Source organism: Camellia sinensis, chromosome 5, assembly GCF_055761805.1.
Source record: "Camellia sinensis isolate YWXY chromosome 5, ASM5576180v1, whole genome shotgun sequence".
In the NCBI taxonomy this organism is placed as follows: Eukaryota; Viridiplantae; Streptophyta; class Magnoliopsida; order Ericales; family Theaceae; genus Camellia; species Camellia sinensis.
The window spans coordinates 127,126,062-127,146,441 of record NC_138965.1 but is presented as its reverse complement, the minus strand read 5'-3'; the positions used below and the strand labels follow the sequence as shown (position 1 = coordinate 127,146,441).

Here is a 20,380-nt window from a genome sequence, read left to right as displayed (position 1 = left end):
TCATTTTTTAACTCAGATTTGATGGAAAAAAAAGTTAACCATTGAAGATGCTCTAAGATCTTTAATTATACGTCATGTGATGTTTAATTATAATTTTTTTTTAAAATAGGACTTAGAAAGTGTATGAAATTATATCATTAAATTATAAAATGCATATAATACACACATTTTGACAAATGTATACCACAATCTATTCCCGCAAGAAATTATTCAATAATTTTAAAATATCACGTGATTATACTCCAAACCAATCACCAATTATTTAGCCATATATTATTCCTGCATTCCTAACATAAATCATGAACTCTTATCCCTCTCTATCAATCAAAACCTTATAAAACATTACATATTCATACTCCAGAAATATTGAATACTCACCCTTACCCCCGCACACAAAATCAAATTTTACATACAAAAGTCCACTGGTAAAAGATTATATCCATGCATTATATTCAATCTAGACTTATTTAATCAATTAAGCAATTTGACATTATGAGAATTCTAAACAAAAGCTTCACAAAACAAATATATAAGCCTGACACTTTTAACCCACCCGACCAAAATGACTAAAGGATATGATCTAATAATCTAATCAAATCATTCTCTTCCAACCCCTCCACACATCACACAAACCTGTGATTAATAAGCCCAACACCCAACAACTTTTTTCATTTTTTCATGGATTCAACCTTCCCATCATTCCCACCCAACAGCAAATACTTATCCTTCCTAGTCAACTGAGTAGACTCAAACCCTAGCACCCCACCCAACACCTTCTGCACATGATTGGCCACCTCTATAGGGGACTTCCCTCCGGCCTTACAGGTCATCTCCTCGGGCAACCTGTCCAAAAAAGTGACCTCATAAGTGGGCCTGGGATTCATGAAGTAAAAATAGGGGTCCCAAAACTTGACCCCCCTGACCGTAGTCCCATGAAACATAGTCTGCTTGGTGTTCATTGCGACGGGCACAATCCTATCACTGAGCTCCGCAAACAAAGCACTAAAGCGCAGTAAGTAAGGTTCACGACAAGTAGTCCCTTCGGGGCAAACCACTAAGTCACCTTTCTGGAGAAGAGATTTGATTCTGGCAGCGTCGGCTTCGCGATCACGGGTTAATGCAACGGCGGGGATGGGGGAGAGGAAGCGGGAGAGGCGGGAGACGCTGTAAGTGACGCAGGAGACTTTGCGGCGGAGAGCGATGGCGATGATGATGGGGTCGAGGGCGGTGCGGTGGTTGCAGACGTAGAGGTTGCCGGGGGAGCCGGGGGAGGGGGGAGGAGGAGGAGTGCCGCGGATGACAAGGTTGATGCCCAGCATTTTGTAGGTGTGGCGGACGATGCGTTCCGGGAGTGGGATGTTCAAGTAGACTCGGATGAGCGAGAGGATGAACCCGAATGGAAGCCACATGTAGATCATCAGGGCGTTGAGTGGGGTTGGAGATTGCACCAGTCGCCCGTCGTGGAAGATCACTCGGCTTTTTAGGCGCTCCAGTGGTGTTGGAGATGCTGATTTCTTCCGGTGAACCATGTATCCTTCCTGTTTGATTGTGTAATGTAAACAAACTATAAATCAAATACAATTCAATTTTTGAATTATATATATATATATATGTAAACATTTTCTTTGCAACTCAATTTTCAATTGAAAATTTGAAGTTGAAAGTTCAGTACGGGCTATTTGGAAATTTCAAAATAAGTCATATATTCTTCTCCTTTTTTTTTTTTTTTTTTTTAGTATTTTTTTTTCAAAATTATGCTGATTTTTAAAAAAAATTTCAATCTATCCTCTTCTGGAATTTTTTAATCTTTTGATTCACCTTGTCAAGTAGACTCGAAGTCTAATTTTTTTTTTTTTTAAATGCAAATCTCAAACACTTTCATTTGCTAATTAAATTTATTTAATTTTTTTATTAAAAAAAAACTTTTAAAAAAATAGAAATCATAAATTAACTTTTTATAATAAATTTTTTTGGCCAATTATACTGACATTGTCTTCGTGTAAATTAATTACGAATTAATAAAACAAAATTATAATTATAATTATTAATTTTTATAATATATTTTAACATTTTGTAATTACTTTTTCCTCATCAACTGTCATGTTATTTTTTTTCTTTTTTTAATAATAATGCTTACATTTATCGAATTTAAATTAGTTTAAATTATTTGAATTTGTACATGATAATTGACACACTGGTCATTCGAAAGATTATTTGGACAAATGTCAATTGACACACCGATTGATAACGTTGTTTTTGATTAAGAGATTTGAAAATAAATTTAAAAAATATATATATATATATAAAATTAAGTAAAATTATATATATATTTTATTTATATTTTACTTATATCTCTTCTTTTTATTTTTAGGGCAAATTACATATACACCCCTCGAGGTTTGACTAAATTACAGATGCCCCTGAGGTTTGAGAAATTACGAATTCCCCCCTGAATGCTATATTTGCATAAGAAATTAGGAGGTAATTTGTTATGAAATATAAACCTCAGGGGGCAAATTGTTATGAAAATACAAACCTCAGGGGGCGGGATGTAATTTTCGAAACCTCAGGGGGTATCTGTAATTTAGCCAAACCTCGAGGGGTGTATATGTAATTTGCCCTTATTTTTAAATTTTTTTCAAAATCTTTCAGCCAAACAGCTAGGAATGGCAACGGGGCGGGGCGGGGCCGGGGATCACACTCCCCGTCCCCGATCCCCGATGCTCGAATTTTCCCCGGCCCCGGCCCCGATCCCCGACGGGGACTCATAGCCCGGTCCCATCCCCGCCCCCGATCGGGGATCGGGGATCCCCGACCCCGAAAAATCCCCGATTTTTTTTTTATCTATAAAAATCTGTAAATAATGAACAATGAACATAATAAATAAATTTATCATCTACACAGAACCAATGACGGAGATCATCAGATATATATATAGATATATATAATCAGATATATATCATCTACATAGAACCAATAAATTTATCATCATAGATATATATATATATATATATATATTTGTATAAACAGATCTATATAGTCATATATATATATATATATATAATATACATATATGTAAACCCTAGATCCAACCCAGATACGGAGGAGCTCGGCAAAGATCAGCGGCAATGACGGAGATCAACCCAGATATGAGATCTGAGATCTGTGTATCTGTGAGATCAACACAGATCTGAGAAAGAGAGAGTGGTGACTGCGATTGCGACGATGGCCACGATCTGTGACGGTGGAGAGGTGCGAGAGTAGAGAGAAGCATCGCGGAGGCATGGCATCGCAGACAGTGATGGAGGCACTGAGGAGGCACTGTGTATCTGCGAGAGTGAGAGAGAGTAGAGAGAAGCGAAGGAGAGGCACTGTGTATGAGAGAGAGAGAGAGAGAGAGAGAGAGAGAGGAGAGAAACAGTTTGTGTCCAAGCCCTAACACAATACACATATATTATATATATAAACGGGGGTATATTAGTAATTTCATATCGGGGAACCGGGGCGGGGATCGGGGCCGGGGTCGGGCCGGGGCGGGACTTGAACACTGATCACCGTCCCCGGCCCCGAACAGATCGGGGATTGATTTTCAAATACCGTCCCCTCCCCGTCGGGGGTATTTTTCGAGGAAAAACCACTAAAATCGGAGTCGGGGTCGGGAATCCCCGTCGGGCCGGTTTTAAATTGCCATCCCTACAAACAGCGTATAAGAGTGACAAATAGGATGGGTAAAAATGACAACAGTTGAGTGACACGCATCATTCAAGTGGAGTCGAGCTGACCCCACGAGTAACAACCAACCATTTCATATTTTCTCATTAAAGTTTTTGGGTTTCGTTCTCATTGAAAAAAAAAAAAAAAAGTTTTTGGGTTTCACTACTCAAATTGATTTCTTACACGCCAACTCAAGCCGCGCACAAAAGCAAAATTCATTAAAGTGGACGGTATAGCGAAGTAGTCAATAAAAATAGTTAAATTACACTATTTATTTTTTTAATATAATTATATTAATTTTTTTAAAAAAATAATTCACATGACATTATTAATAATTCATTAATAATATAAAAAATAATATTATTTTCCCTTTTTTTATACGTGTGCTTGCGAGTCGATATAATTATAAATTTTATTATACTTTTCTTGTTAACATTTACCCATAAAAGAACAATAAAACTAAGGCAAAGTTTGGGAAGTTTGGGAAGACTAAATAAGTGTATTTTTTAATTTTTTTTGTATTATGTGTAGAAAAAATAAAGAGGAAATATTGATTGATGTGACCCAAAAAAGATAAAAAGATGAAATAAATACACTTTTTTAATTTAGTCAAACTTGGCCTAATTCTAAATAGCTAATGTAATGTATAAGAGCCATTGAAAATTACTAATAACATGCCCGGTTGATCCATTTCAAATTGTCCAACATGAACAACAACTCATTTTTTGGCAAGATGATTGGTGGCTAAAATAGTTATAAAAGACAAAATAAATTATTTTAGTCACAACAAATAAAATATTACATTCAATTCATAATCATTACACTCTTCTCAAACAAAAAAAGTCAAAAAAATCAAAAAATTAAAAAATTCTTCCTAAATCAAACTTTTTAACCCAAGTTAAAATAACAAAAACAGCCAAAAAAAATTAATCCACTTCCCAAACCAACTCTTAAACGTTAACTTCGTTCTAATTTCGACAATAATTCTTTTTCCTTTCCTGACAGGGACAAATGTGTGAATTATCAAGCATCGAAGAATTTATTAATTAATTTGACAAGACACTTTTCTTGTTCTTTTTTTCTAAAAACACCTTTTTAAAAAAATTATTTTCTTATTTTCTTATTTTTTATTTTTAATGAAATTTTTTAATATTTTAAGTATTTTTTTTTTAATAAGTAAAAAAATTGTGAATTTTTTTTAAAAAAATTCAATAAATACTAAAAATATAAAAAAATTATAAAAATTCAATATATTTTTTTGTATTTTTATGCATTTATTAATTTTTTACATTTTAAATACATCTAAGTAAAGTACATCTAAAAAAAATTTTAAAAAAATGTTTAAAATTTAAAAAATATTTATTAAAAAAAACGACAACTAAAAAACTTAATTTTTAAAAAATTTAATCCAAAAAATTTAAACCAAACACACTGGATAATTCTTTTTCCTTTTTGACAGGAACAAATGTGTGACAATTAAGCATTAAGGAATTTATTAATAAAAAAATTAACAATTAACGTGACACAAATCAAATATGAAGTTAACATATATTATTAAAAATGACATGAATATGTAATATGAAAATGATCAAATATGTGGATTAGATAAACAATTTGTTGTAATTTTCACCAAAGTAGGTCATCACTTGTTTAAATTTAGGTTTGTACAAAAACACAAAAAATAAGATTTTAAAATCAATATAAATATTTTTGTTTTCTTGTTTGAGATAATCTGGCCTTTTCATTTAATAGTTTGAAGTCAATTTAGTAAATAATATGATGATTTAGTTTTTAAATTAAAAAAATGTAATTGAGTTGGAATTAAATATTTTTATGAATAATTTCATTCAATAAAAATAAATTTCATAAAGTTATAACTTCTTGAAAAAAAAATAATATTCAAACATTTGATATTTTTAATTAAGTGCTACCTTTTTGAAAGGATAAGATAATAAAATACGAATTTAAAATGCAACCATGATTCAAAATTTTAATTTTGATACTTTGAAAGAACACTAATGATATGAAAAAAAAAAAAAAGTCAAAATTAAAACATCACACCACAGTAAGGGAAACCATTACTAACTCATTATAGCTGCTTTAAAGTTGAAGAATTAGAGCTACTTATCAAAAAAAAAAAAAAAAAAACAACAACAACAATGCTATAGAGCTCTAAAAGTAGGGCTCTAAAAAGAGCTGGCAGTCCCCCAAAAAAAAAAAAAAAAAAAAAAATCCAAGCTAAAGCATCACATCAAACTGGATCCCACATACTTCCATGTCATTAGTGCATGGTTTAGAACTCATTTTCTAGAACTCTCAAGCATTTTTCAAAAAAAAAAAGTTGAAGGATTAGAGCTGTAAAGCATTTTTCTTTAAAATAACAAAACAACGCTGGTGTAGTAAAATAAAAATGAAAATACACCGGTTCTCTTTTTCTATTACTTTTTTCTTAAAATAAAAACATAAACATTGAAAATAATAATAATAAATCAATCATACCCAAATTTCTCCTTCATTTTCATTTTACTTTTTTTTATTTTTTATTTTTTATTTTACCCTTTACCAATTTTGCCGTTGCTTAGCAAACAATGTAGCCAGAAAAACAGAAGTCAATTAATTCTATTTTCACGAGTTTAAAAAAAAAAAATTAATTCTATTTTCCTACATGCTGTCAGCAGCCAAACAGAAAGTACTCACAGTAATCTCCAGAGCAGAAAACAAACCTTGCATATCGACATGAAATCGTGATCAGTCTCGCGATCTCCAATTCCAATATCAGGCGATTCGTTCCCAAACTCTTTCAAAACCGCCAACTTCTTCCATTTCCCCACCAAAATCCCCGGACTCTTCACGAATCCAGTAGCTCTCTTCGTCTTCGGATTCACCTCGATCTCCGTCCCCAACACCTTATCTCCTCCCAAGTAATCCCTCACGAACGGCTCAACCATCACCGTCGGATTCGCCGTAACCACCACTTTCCTCTCACACTTTTCGAACACATCGTAGCTTTCGGCCCTCACGTCCGCCGCGTAGAACCTCGGCAGCACCGCGCGAGAGACGAGCTCGATGTCGCGGATCTTGAGTCCGGCGTAGGAGATGAAGATGAGCGCCTGGATAGCGAGGGCTTCGGAGACGAAGATGTATGCGATTGCGATGAGAGGGAAGGAGAGGAGGAGAACGAGGCCTCGGAGGAGACTACCGGCTTCTACGGCGACGAGCATGAAGTAAGGGAAAGAGGAGCTGCCGATGAGGAGTGTTCCGTCGAGGTCGGCGGCGATCGACCTGTGTTTCACGGCGAAGACGTCGCATGATGTGATCGCCGGAAAGAATTTCTTGCCGGCGGTTGATTTTTCCGGCGACATGGCTCTCTCTCTCACGGTCTCTATCGACAACTTGTATATCTGTCTCCCTTGTTGGTGAAGAAGAGGGAAGGTCTGGCTTTAAAAGCGGGGAGTTCACGTGAAATGACAGAACTACCCCCCGAATTTTGTTTTCTACGTTTGAGAAATTTTGGCGGTTTCTAGATGAAATTTTACTTGACTGCCCTTATACTTACACCTTACACTTACACCTTTTGTAAAAAATTAAACCTTACACTTACACCTTTTTTGAGATTGCACACCATGTGCAACCCACTTACACCTTACACCTTACACTTACACCTTACACTTACACCTTATACTTATACTTACACCTTACACTTACACTTTTTGTGTAAGTGGCACATGGTGTGCACTTGCACACTTAAGAAAACTCCTTCTCTTAAAGCCCATTTGAAAAGTGGGTTGGTTTTTTGGTTTTTTTAATTATTTTAGTATAGGGTTAAAAAGTTTGATTTTGAAAAAATTTTTGATTTTTTTTTTTTTTAAAAAAAGAATGTAATAATTATGAATTTGATATAATATTTTATATTATTTAGTTAAAAAATTCATTTTATTTTTTATAATTATTTTAGTCAAAAAAAAATCTCAAAACCAACTTTCGAAACGGAGGCTTAAATTCTTGTGAAAGTTGACCCAAGTTATAAAAGAGCGTTGGAGATGATTGATTTTGGCTAAAATAATTAATAAAAATAAAAATAGAAAGTTAAAATAGTAAATAAGATAAATTTTCATATTTTATATATTAATTAATTATTTTTCTCTTACAATTATCTATTCAATTACAAAAAAAAAAAGGAGCTTTTTTGATAAATCCATTTTCTAAGAGCTTTATTCCATCCAATCCATATTCTTTTTTACTATTCCATTAGGTCCAATTTGAGATAAGAAGACCAAAATACCCTTTTCATCTACTTATGTTCCATTTAGTTCACATTATTTTCTTATATTTTAATAAGTCCTATGGGTGACATAATTACCAAAATACCCTTAATGTGAATGTTCACACCGTCAACGTAAATGTTCATATCGTCAATGTGTAGGGGCCCGGCCCATGTCGATCCTCGTGGGTGCCCGGAAAAATTCGAGTCGGGCCGGGCCGTCCCACAGGCCAAAAAAATAGGGCCGGCTCGACCTGTTGATAATATGAATATTTACATTGACAAGTTAACATTCACATTGATAGGAGTGTAAAATTGGCCTGCGGCCCGTGGGCGGCTCGAAACCAGCCCGCCGCCCGGGGCGGGCTCGGACCGGCCCGTTCACAATGTGAATATTCACATTGACATATTAACATTAACAATAACATTGACAAGAGTGTAAAATTGGCCCATGACCCGTGGGCAGCCCGAAGCCCGGGTCCGGGTCGGGGCGGGCCCGGCCCGGCCCGGCCCGGCCCGTTGACAATGTGAATATTCACATTGATAGGAGCGTAAAATTAGCCCGCGGCCTGTGGCCCGCCCGAAACCCGCCCGCGACTCGTGGGCTGCCCTGGGCGGGCCCGGCCCGACCCGTTGATAATGTGAATATTCACATTGACATGTTAACATTCACATTGATAAGAGTATAAAATTAGCCCGCGCCCCGTGGCTGCTCGAAACTAGCCCACGGCCCGGGGTGGGTCCGGCCTGGCCTGTTGACAATGTGAATATTCACATTGACATGTTAACATTCACATTGATAAGAGTGTAAAATTGACTCGCGTCCCATGGGCGGCACGAAGCCCGTGGGCGGCGCGGGGCGAGCCCGGTCCGGCCCGTTGACAATGTGAATATTCACATTGACATATTAACATTCACATTGATAGGAGTGTAAAATTGGCCTGTGGCCCGTGGGCGGCCCGAAACCCGCCCGCTGTCCAGGGCGGGCCCGGCCCGGCTCGTTGACAATGTGAATATTCACATTGACACATTAACATTAACATTGATAAGAGTGTAAAATTGACCCGTGACCCGTGAGTAGCCCGAAGCCTGGCCCCGGGCCGGGACGGGCCCGGCCCGTTGACAACGTGAATATTCACATTGACATATTAACATTCACATTGATAAGAGTGTAACATTAGCCCGTGCCCCGTGGCTGCCCGAAATACGCCCATGGCCCGTGGGCGGCCCGAGGCGGGCCCGGCCCGGCCTGTTGACAATGTGAATATTCACATTGACATATTAACATTCACATTGATAAGAGTGTAAAATTGACTCGCGTCCCACGGGCGGCCTGAAGCCCGTGGGCGGCCCGGGTTTGGGTCCGGGCCTACCCTGGGCCGCGGGCGAGCTTCGGGCAGCAGACAAATTTTACACTCCTATCAATGTTAATGTTAACATGTCAATGTGAATATTCACATTGTCACGGGTCGGGCCAAGCCCGCCTCGGGCTGCGATCAGGCTTCGAGCCACCCACGGGCTGCGGGCCAATTTTACACTCCTATCAATGTGAATGTTAACATGTCAATGTGAATATTCACATTGCCAACGAGCTGGGCCCGCCCCGGCCTGAGGTCAGGCTTCGGGCTGCACACGGGTCACGGGCCAATTCAATGTGAATGTTAATATGTCAATGTGAATATTCACATTGTCAACAAGCCGGGCCGGGCCGGCCCCGGGCCACCCACGGGCCGTGGGCGGGTTTCGGGCAGCCACGGGGTGCGGGCTAATTTTACACTCCTATCAATGTGCATGTTAACATGTCAATATGAATATTCACATTGTCACGAGTCGGGCCAAGCCCGCCTCGGGCTGCGGTCGGGCTTCGAGCCGCCCACGGGCTGCGGGCCAATTTTACACTCTTATCAATGTGAATGTTAACATGTCAATGTGAATATTCACATTGTCAACAGGCCGGGCCGGGCCGGGCCGAGCCGCCTATGGGCCGCGGGCGAGTTTCGCGCCGTCACGCGACGGGGGCCAATTTTACACTCCTATTAATATGAATGTTAATATGTCAATGTGAATATTCACATTGTCAACGGGCCGGACCGAGTCGGGTCCGCCCTGGGCTGCTGTCCAGTTTTATACTCTTATCAATGTGAACATTCACATTGTCAACAGGCCGGGCCAGGCCCGCCCACGGGCCGTGGGCGGGTTTTGGGCAGCCACGAGGCGCGGGCTAATTTTATACTCCTATCAATGTGAATGTTAACATGTCAATGTAAATATTCACATTGTCAACGGGCCGGGCCGGGCCCGCCCCGGGCCGCGGGCGGGCTTTTGGCCGCCCATGGGCCGCGGCCCAATTTTATGCTCTTATCAATGTGAATGTTAACATGTCAATGTGAATATTCACATTGTCGACGGGCCGGACCGGGACCGCCCCGGGCCGGCCATGGGTCGCGGGCGGGTTTCGCGCCGCCATGGGACGGGGGTCAATTTTACACTTCTATTAATGTGAATGTTAATATGTCAATGTGAATATTCACATTGTCAACGGGCCGGGCCCGCCCCGGCTCGCGGCCGGGTTTCGGGCCGCCCACGGGCCAATTTTATATTTCTACCAATGTGAATTTTAAAATATGAATATTCAGATCATTAAATTGCTAATCGTTTAAAAAATATTTATAAGGGTATCAAAATTAAATATAAGGGCATAAGTGTCCAAAAAAATAGTGTAAATCAAGAAAATGGACTTTATGGAATAAAACTATACATACATGGGACTAAATGGGTTAAAAAATTCCTTCATGGACTTCTTGGGTTAAAACACTTCTAAATTGGACTTATCAATAAAAATCCCAAAAAAAAATCACAAATAATCCCAAACATAAATTTTATCCATCTAATAAAATAACAAAAAAGAAATTTCAAACAATGGCTAAGTGTGAGTGAGATGAGATTTAATATTTGAGTTAAATGAAGTTTGTATATTGCAGTAATCTAACTCTAATTAATTTATTAACCATCTAACTTTTATCCATGTAACCAAAAAAAAAACTATACAAATAATTTTTTGTAGAAAAAAAAGTTGCATTGTGTATTTTTTTTTTTTCTTGACAATTGTTATCTATCTATCTATATCTATATCTATCTATATTCTATATATCTATCTATCTATACTATATATTAAGCAAAAAGGATTTTTAACCCCAAGTCTTGTGGGAGTTCCAACCTCCCAATCTAAATTTCTTGATTTTTTTATTTAAAAAAAAAAAACTTAGCATTTATTAACTTCTCTCAACCCTCAAGTCTTACCCTCATAATAACACTTTAATGTATTAAGAACAAGTATAAAAAAAATTCTTTGAAATCCAACACATGAATTCCTAAAAAAGTCCCAACACATATGATTATTATCCCTCATAATAACACTTTAATGCATTAAGAACAAGCATAAAAAATTTCTTGAAAAGTCCAACACATATGATTATTATCAAAATATTAAACTTTAATATAATATAAAAAAAGAAAAAAAAAGACATTTAAAAAAAAAAAAAGACATTTAAAAATCGCAATTCACATATATAGATAATCTATCTAAACTACATATTAAGCAAAAGGGGGTTTTTAACCCCAAGTCTTGTGGGAGCTCCAATCTCTCAATCTAAATTTCCTGATTTAAAAAAAAAAAAAAAAAACCTTAGCACTTATTAACTTCTCCCAACTCCCAAGTTTTACCCTCATAATAACACTTTAATGCATTAAGAACAAGCATAAAAAAAATTCTTTGAAATTCCACACATATGAATTCTTTGAAAAGTCCCAACACATATAATTATTATCCCTCGTAATAACACTTTAATTCATTAAGAACAAGTATAAAAAATATTTCTTAAAAAGTCTAGCACATATGATTATAATGAAAATATTAAAATTTAATATAATATAATAAAAAAAAGAAGACATTTAATTCCCTGAAAAGTCCAACACATATGATTATTATCAAAATATTAAACTTTAATATAATATAAAAAAGAAAAAAAAAAGACATTTAAAAATATTAAAAAAAAAGACATTTAAAAATCACAATTCACATATATAGATAATTGTAAATATATTAAGAAAAATGGGGTTTCTAAACCCCAAACCTTGTAGGAGCTCCAATCTCTCAATCTTAATTTTCTAAATTTTTTATTTAAAAAAAAAATCCTCAGTATTTATTGATTTGATTAAAATTTCCCGATCAGCATTTATTAACTTTTTCAATCCACATGCCTGCATTTATTGATTTGGTCAAAATTCCTGATTACCATTTAAAATCCACTCATACAAATAATTATAAATACAGCCCATGCATAGTTACTACAGTAATTTTTTTAATTTTTCCTGTACATTATGGTTAGTGATAAGATTATTAAATTATTTTTATAAAAAATCTTTAAAAAATAATTTATATATTAAAAAAATTAAAATAAATATAAATATCTATAATTATTCCGTGTATAACACGGGTGATAGGCTAGCACAATATATTAAGCAAAATGAAGTTTTTAAACCCAACCCTTGTGGGAGCTCCAATCTCCCAATCTAAATTTTCTGATTTTTTGATTTTTTTTTTTTAAAAAAACATTAATATTTGTTAACTTCTCCAAACTCCCAAATCTTACCCTCATAATAACACTTTAATGCATTAAGAACAAGCATAAAAAAAAAAAAAAAAAAAAATCTTTGAAATCCAACACATAAATTCCTTGAAAAGTCTCAACACATATAATTATTGTCCCTTATAATAACACTTTAATGCATTAAGAACAAGCATAAAAAAAAATTCTTGAAAAATCCAACACATATGATTATTATCAAATATTAAACTTTAATATAATATAAAAAAGGAAAAAAAGAAGACATTAAAAAAAAATTAAAAATCGCAATTCACATATATAGATAATTTATATCTATACTCTATACTATATATGTCACGACCCCAAACCGCCCCTAGTAGTTTGGTGCCGTGATGGCCAGTAATCCGTAATTACCGAAGGCCAACTTTTCAAAACTTAACACAATCAGAGTATGAATATAGGGGGCTCACAAATGCGGAAGCAATAAATCAAATACAAGTGGTCCATAAGAGCTGTGCGTAGATCAAAGCAATGCCAAACATTCCAATTAACTTTACAACTTGGATACAACAGGATAAAAAGCATGTTACATCTTGATCAAAAGGCTTCTCAAGCCGACATATACAAAATACAGCTAATACAAGTCAAGAAGCATGATTTTCAAGATTTGCCGACATGCAAGGTAGGCATCGCCGACGTAAATGCAAAAGCAAGCCGACATAAGTACAAATCCAAAACAAGCATCCAAACGATCTAGGCGTCGCCGCCGTCCTGCTCATCACCTACATATATATAGAGGGGTGAGTACAAAACTCAGTGAATGGTACTAAAAATAAAGGTTTTGCATGAATAAAGCTGGAGTCCTTCAAAACGAAACACATCAAAACTTTAACAAGACAGAGGCTGAACCGTATTCATCAATCATTTATTACAAGTATCCAAAGATGTTTACTGACATAGGCAAAACAAGTGATGAACCGTATTCATCATTCAAGTATCATAACATCGGCAAAGCAAGGGATGAACCGTATTCATCATTCAAGTATCATAACATCGGCAAAGCAAGGGATGAACCGTATTCATCATTCAAGTATCATAACATCGGCAAGCAAGGGATGAACCGTATTCATCATTCAAGTATCATAACATCGGCAAAGCAAGGGATGAACCGTATTCATCATTCAAGTATCATAACATCGGCAAACAAGGGATGAACCGTATTCATCATTCAAGTATCATAACATCGGCAAAGCAAGGGATGAACCGTATTCATCTTTCGAGTATCATAAGGCTGTACGATCCGTAATCGTTTGGTCAAAAGTATTGCGAAAGTTTAGAGTCCTCCAATACAAGGGACTTGTGTTACTTAGGCCCATAGCCCGATTTAACAAGGACCGTATCCTTTTATACTTAGCACTGCGAAAGTTTAGAGTCCTCCAGCACAAGGGACTTTCCGGGGTTAACAATCAAACAAGGCCATTTATTCATGCTTAGCAAATACCACGTCAAAACAAACAAAACAAGATTTATCAAAAGCAGGTGTAACATAGCTTTATTAGAAATACCACTCACCTAGTTCTTCAGGTGTAGACTCAAGCAATTATCAAGGACCTACAATCACATGGCAAGTCACATTCTCAAAGCAAGCTCTATATATATACATGCAAATGATCTCGGCATTCTTGCCAGGTCCAAGTCAAAGACAAAACAAAACAAGCTGGGAGCTTAAACACTGCTCCCGTTTCTCGAAAACACACTGGGTACCACCCAGGACTAAGCCGAGGTCCCGTTATACAAAGTCAGGAAAAACCTGGGTTTTCCTTTGAAGAATATGAAGAACATGATCATTGAAAGATGGATGCAGCTCACAACTTGTTACAAAAATCTGAGTTTTCATGCCAAGAGTTCAAAATATATGGACCTGGGTACCCATCAAAGAAAGGCATGCAAGAACAAACACAAAACATGATTTTCGTTCCAAACTTTTCGATCAAGATGAGACCTTTTTCAAGAACATATAGAAAACCGTTTTCTCTTTCCAAAACCAACTTCAAAACGATGCATGACATGCAAAACAAATCCGATCGTGCAATGCAGCTAGGTATTCAGCAAGAACAATCAAAGGGGATCAAGATTCTAACCTCAAAACTCGGATCTAACGGCTCAAGCCACAAAGATCAAGCTTGGAAGACTACTCTCACTCAAAAACTCTTCTTCCTCTTCTCTAGAGCTTCTCTCTCTAAAACAAAGATTTGAGACAAGAAAATGATTTGTTTCAAGGTCTGTCGGCTGCCTTAACAAACAGCTCGGACACGTGGCATAATCGGGTTGGTTCAGCTCCAAAAAGGTGATTGATAGACAAGACAAGTCTCTGACAAATCGTATGCAGCAAGCTCGGGTAAGACAGATCGGCAAAGAGATGACATCGGCTCAAAACAAGGATCCAGCGACGGGATAGAAAAACAACGGCTAGGGAGGACGACACTTGACTAAGCTGTGCCACACCTTGGCCGGGGTGTGCCACATCTCGGCCTAGGCCATACCTGCCTGCGGACAAGGTTCAAGTGCAAAACATCTCGGCAAAGAATGCCCGAGGTGAAGATGGGTTGGACAAGATCCCAAAACAAGTCTAAGTACAAGGGTTCAAAGGCGGACTAAGCTCAAGATGATCTCGGCTACACACACACTAAGCAAGGAACAAAATCATGCAAGCAACTTAAGCAAATCAAGCCAAGATAAAACCCTCAAATTATCATGACAAGCAAGACCATGCAAGAATGTATGCAAGTATGGCAAGAGTAAGGTGAGGGTTGTTACAATATATTAAGCAAAAGGGGGTTTTTAACCCCAAGCCTTGTGAAAGCTGCAATCTCTCAATCTAAATTTTCTGATTTTTTGATTTTTTTTTTAAAAAAAAAAAATTTAACATTTATTAACTTCTCCCAACCCCCAAGTCTTACCCTCATAATAACACTTTAATGCATTAAGAACAAGTATAAAAAAAAAAAATCTTTGAAATCCAACACATATTAATTTTTTGAAAAGTCCCAACACATATAATTATTATCCCTCATAATAACACTTTAATGCATTAAGAACAAGCATAAAAAAAATTCTTGAAAAGTCCAACACATATGATTATTATCAAAATATTTAACTTTAATATAATATAATAAAAAAAGAAGACATTTAATTACTTGAAAAGTCTAACACATATGATTATTGTCAAAATATTAAACTTTAATATAATATAAAAAAGGAAAAAAGAAGACATTTAAAAAAATATATTTAAAAATCACAATTCATATATAGAGATAATTGTAAATATATTAAGTAAAATGAGGTTTCTAAACCCCAAGCCTTGTGGGAGCTCCAATATCTCAATCTTAATTTTCTAAATTTTTGATTTTTAAAAAAAAAAAAAACTTAACATTTATTGATTTGGTCAAAATCTCCTGATCAGCATTTATTAACTTTTCCAATCCACATGCCTGCATCTATTGATTTGGTCAAAATTCTTGATTAGCATTTAAAATTCCCTCATACAAATAATTATAGATACAGGCCGTGCATAATTACTGCAGTAGTATTTTTAATTTCTCCTGTACACTATGGTTAGTGATAAGATTATTAAATTATTTTTATAAAAAATCTTAAAACACATAATTTATATATTAAAAAAATTAAAACAAATATAAATATCAATAATTATTCTGTACATAGCACGGGTGATAGGCTAGTCTATACTATATGTTAAGCAAAAAGGGGTTTTTAACCCCAAGGCCTGTGGGAGCTCCAATCTCCTAATCCTAATTTTCTAATTTTTTGATTTAAAAAAAAAAACTCAGCATTTATTGACTTTTCGCAACCCAACCTCAGCATTTATTGACTTCTCGTAACCCACAATTATTTTTGACTTCTCTCATAATTATTGCAACACTCTTTTCAATTTCTCTCATACACTATAGTTACAAACAAAAAATTTTTAAAAAAATAAGAATTTAGCTATAGATCTCAAAAAAATATAACATCTAAATTTAAATTATGATTTAATAATATAATTATGTATTTTTTTATGTATATCTATCAAAATTTTAAATCACTTAATGAGACAAATTAATCAATATTCCAAAATTATTGATTTTTAATTTACAAAATAGATTAAAAAAAACTATTGACTGATTTATTTATTTTTAATTTACAAAATAAATTAAAAAATTATTGACTGCTTTATTTATTTAATAATCAAAATATTTCATAATCTCTCCCTCCTAATCTCTTTCACAAATTTTCAAAAAAAAATATTAAAACTTGCATTCCTTTTCACTTCCCCAAAAAATCAAATAATATTTTTTATTAAAGTTGTAGATATCTACCTATATTTTATATCTTATATTATAACATAACAAAAAAAACTAAAAAAAAATCTTTAAAGTTTATTTAAATAAACTTTAAATCTTATCTGAATAAACTTTAAATCAATAAAACTCGCATGCCTATCACATATCTAACGCACATCATAACTTACCTAAATAATAATAATTAAAAACAAATGGAAACCACAGATAAATTAAATTAAAAAAAAAAGATACCCATAACTCCATCTTAAATAAATTGAAAAAAAAATACCCGAATAGAAACCACACAAAAATAAAAATAAAAATAAAAAGATATATCTATCTATCTATCTATATCTATACTTATCTATACTATATATTAAGTAAAAGAGGGTTTTTAACCCCAAGGCCTATGGGAGCTCCAATCTCCTAATTCTAATTTTCTAATTTTCTAATTTTTTGATTTAAAAAAAAAACTTCAGCATTTATTGACTTCTCCCAACCCAATCTCAACATTTATTGACTTCTCCCAACCCACAATCTCTTTTGACTTCTCTCATAATTATTACAACACCTTTTTGAATTTCTCCCATATACTATGGTTACACACAAAAATAAAAATAAAAAAGATAAGAATTTAGCTATAGATCTCAAAAAGATATAACATCTAAATTTGAATTATGATTTAATAATATAATTATGTATTTTTTTATGTATATTTATCAAAATTTTAAATCACTTAATGGGACAAATTAATCAATTTTCAAAAAGAAAACCCTCAGCATTTATTGACTTCTCCCAACCCAACCTCAACATTTATTGACTTCTCCCAACCCACAATCTCTTTTGACTTCTCTCATAATTATTTCAACACCCTTTTGAATTTCTCTCATATACTATGGTTACACATAAAAATAAAAATAAAAAAGATAAGAATTTAGCTATAGATCTCAAAAAGATATAACATCTAAATTTGAATTATGATTTAATAATATAATTATTTATTTTTTTTATGTATATTTATCAAAATTTTAAATCACTTAATGGGACAAATTAATCAATTTTCCAAAATTATTGATTTTTAATTTACAAAATAGATTAAAAAAAACTATTGACTGATTTATTTATTTAATAGCAAAAATATTTCATAATCTCTCCCTCCTAATCTCTCTCACAAATTTTCAAAAAAAAATATTAAAACTTGCATTCATTTTCTCTTTCCCAAAAAATCAGATAATATTTTCTATTAAAGTTGTAGATATCTACCTATATTTTATATATTATATTATAACATAACAAAGAAACTAAAAAACTAAAAAAAAAAATCTTTAAAGTTTATCTAAATAAACTTTAAATCAATAAAGCTCACATGTCTATTACATATCTAACTCACATCATAACTTACCTAAATAATAATAATTAAAAACAAATGGGAACCACAGATAAATTAAATTTAAAAAAAAAGATACCCACAACTCCATCTTAAATAAATTGAAAAAAAAAATACCCAAATAGAAACCACACAAAAATAAAAATAAAAATAAAAAGATCTATCTATCTATCTATCTATCTATATCTATACTATATATTAAGCAAAATTGAGTTTTTAACCCCCAAAACCTATGGGAGCTTCAATATCCCAATCTGAATTTTTTAAATTTTTTATTAAAAAAAAAAAACTCAGCATTTATTGATTTGATCAAAATCCCCTGATCAGCATTTATTAACTTTTTTCAATCCACATATCTTTCCACATGCCTGCAATTATTGCTTTGGTCAAAATTTTCTGATCAGCATTTAAAATCCTCTCATAAAAATAATTATAGATACAATTCGTGTATAGTTACTGCAATATCCTTTTCAACTTCCCACATACATTATGGTTAGTGATAAGAAAAAAATCTTAAAAAACATAATTTATATATTAAAAAAAAATCTAAAACAAATATAAATATCTATAATTATCTCGTGCATAGCACGGGTGATAGGCTAGTATTATATAAAGAAAATGAGGTTTCTAACCCACAAGCTTTATGGGAGTTCCAATATCCCAATCTTAATTTTCTAATTTTTTAATTTTAAAAAAAAATCTTGACGTTTATTAATTTCTCCCAATCTACAAGCCTTTTGGGGGATTTGGTCAAAACATTTTCATAATAAAACTTTAATACATTAAGGAGAAGCGTAAATTTTTTTTGAAAAGTCCAACATATGATTATTATCAAAATATTAAATTTTAATATAATATAACTTTTGATGTATATGTTAGTTTGTAATAAAATTAAAATTTTTGGAATCTTCTCATCAAGATTTATCAAATAAGATCCATATTGATTATGAAATTCTTTAAATAAAAAAAATTATTACCTCTGAGAGTAACATGTTACTCTGTCAATATTGTCCAATAAAAAAAATTATTTTGTCTTTGCTTAATTATGTATTTTCTCCTTATGGGGTTTATGAAGTAAAATAAATTTGGATGTCCTTTTAAAAAACACAAGGGTCCAATGGATGAGTTTTGGCTAAAATTTTCAAGTCTTTTTGACTTCTCCAATTTCTCTCATACACTATGGTTGGTAATAAGATTGTTAAATTATTTTTATAAAAAATATATAAAAAAATAATTTGTATATTAAAAAATATCTAAAACAAATATAAATTTTTATTAAAAAATAACAAATTGCAATTGCAAAAAAAAAAAGGGAAAAAAATTATACTTTGCATTTCATTAATAATGCTAAAAAATGTGCTTAGTGTTTGTGTAAATACTTGACACGTGTCCACTCTCAAATTATCAAGTGAATAAATATGAAATCAAATAACTCAGTTTTAATGGCTAACAAATATTAGATGCCCGACCATTGAAACCTAATAACTATTAATTAATATAATTTAGCAATTGAAAGGTCTCAAACCACACCTCTTTATCTTTTCAAATGTTTCCTTTTTTTGGTTCATACATTCAGTTTAATATTAATAGAGAATTGGACATGTGGAAAATTGAGAAACATTAAAATTATATATAGAGTTATAAAATTGTTGTGATGAAAAATAAATGTTGTCTTTCTATTCTATGGTGATTTATCTGGTTATACCTCCAATTAAAACAATAGGTGTGTTTATATATTTTTAAATTTGAAATTAAAACTATAATAAATTTATGTAAGCATAATTGCTAATCACATTTTTTTAATTAATGTATAACATTATATTAACTACATTTTTCACGTTTATTTTTTAAAGTATTTATATAGAAGTAAAAAAATGTTGTTAAGGATAAATTTTCTTTAATTTAGTTATAAATTTTGCCCATACGTTATTTTTAAAGTTTGAATAAAAGGCTATAGCCCACTATGAACAACCCAAGCCCACCATTTAGGGCCTAATACATAATCCAATTAATGAAGCCCAGCACCGCTGAACCCCCACATGGTAATAAGAACCAATGGCATCAAGACACA

At 33.5% G+C, this 20,380-nt stretch overlaps 1 protein-coding gene across 1 annotated transcript; it reads right to left on the bottom strand.

The window, feature by feature from the left end:
* Positions 1–423: 423 nt before the first annotated feature.
* Positions 424–7,262, bottom strand: LOC114283137 (putative glycerol-3-phosphate acyltransferase 8). The gene is made up of 2 exons (XM_028225968.2): positions 6,438–7,262; positions 424–1,538 (listed from the first exon to the last, which is right to left on the bottom strand). Exons 1-2 carry the CDS (start codon positions 7,074–7,076, stop codon positions 669–671), a joined length of 1,509 nt encoding a protein of 502 aa, XP_028081769.2. The 5' UTR covers positions 7,077–7,262; the 3' UTR covers positions 424–668.
* Positions 7,263–20,380: the final 13,118 nt, after the last annotated feature.

Coding starts and splice junctions, on each gene's coding strand:
- LOC114283137 (XM_028225968.2), bottom strand. CDS start 7,076: ATGTCGCCGGAAAAATCAACCGCCGGCAAGAAATTCTTTCCGGCGATC. Junction 1,539..6,437: donor ATTTCATGTCGATATGCAAG/GTTTGTTTTCTG, acceptor ACAATCAAACAG/GAAGGATACATGGTTCACCG.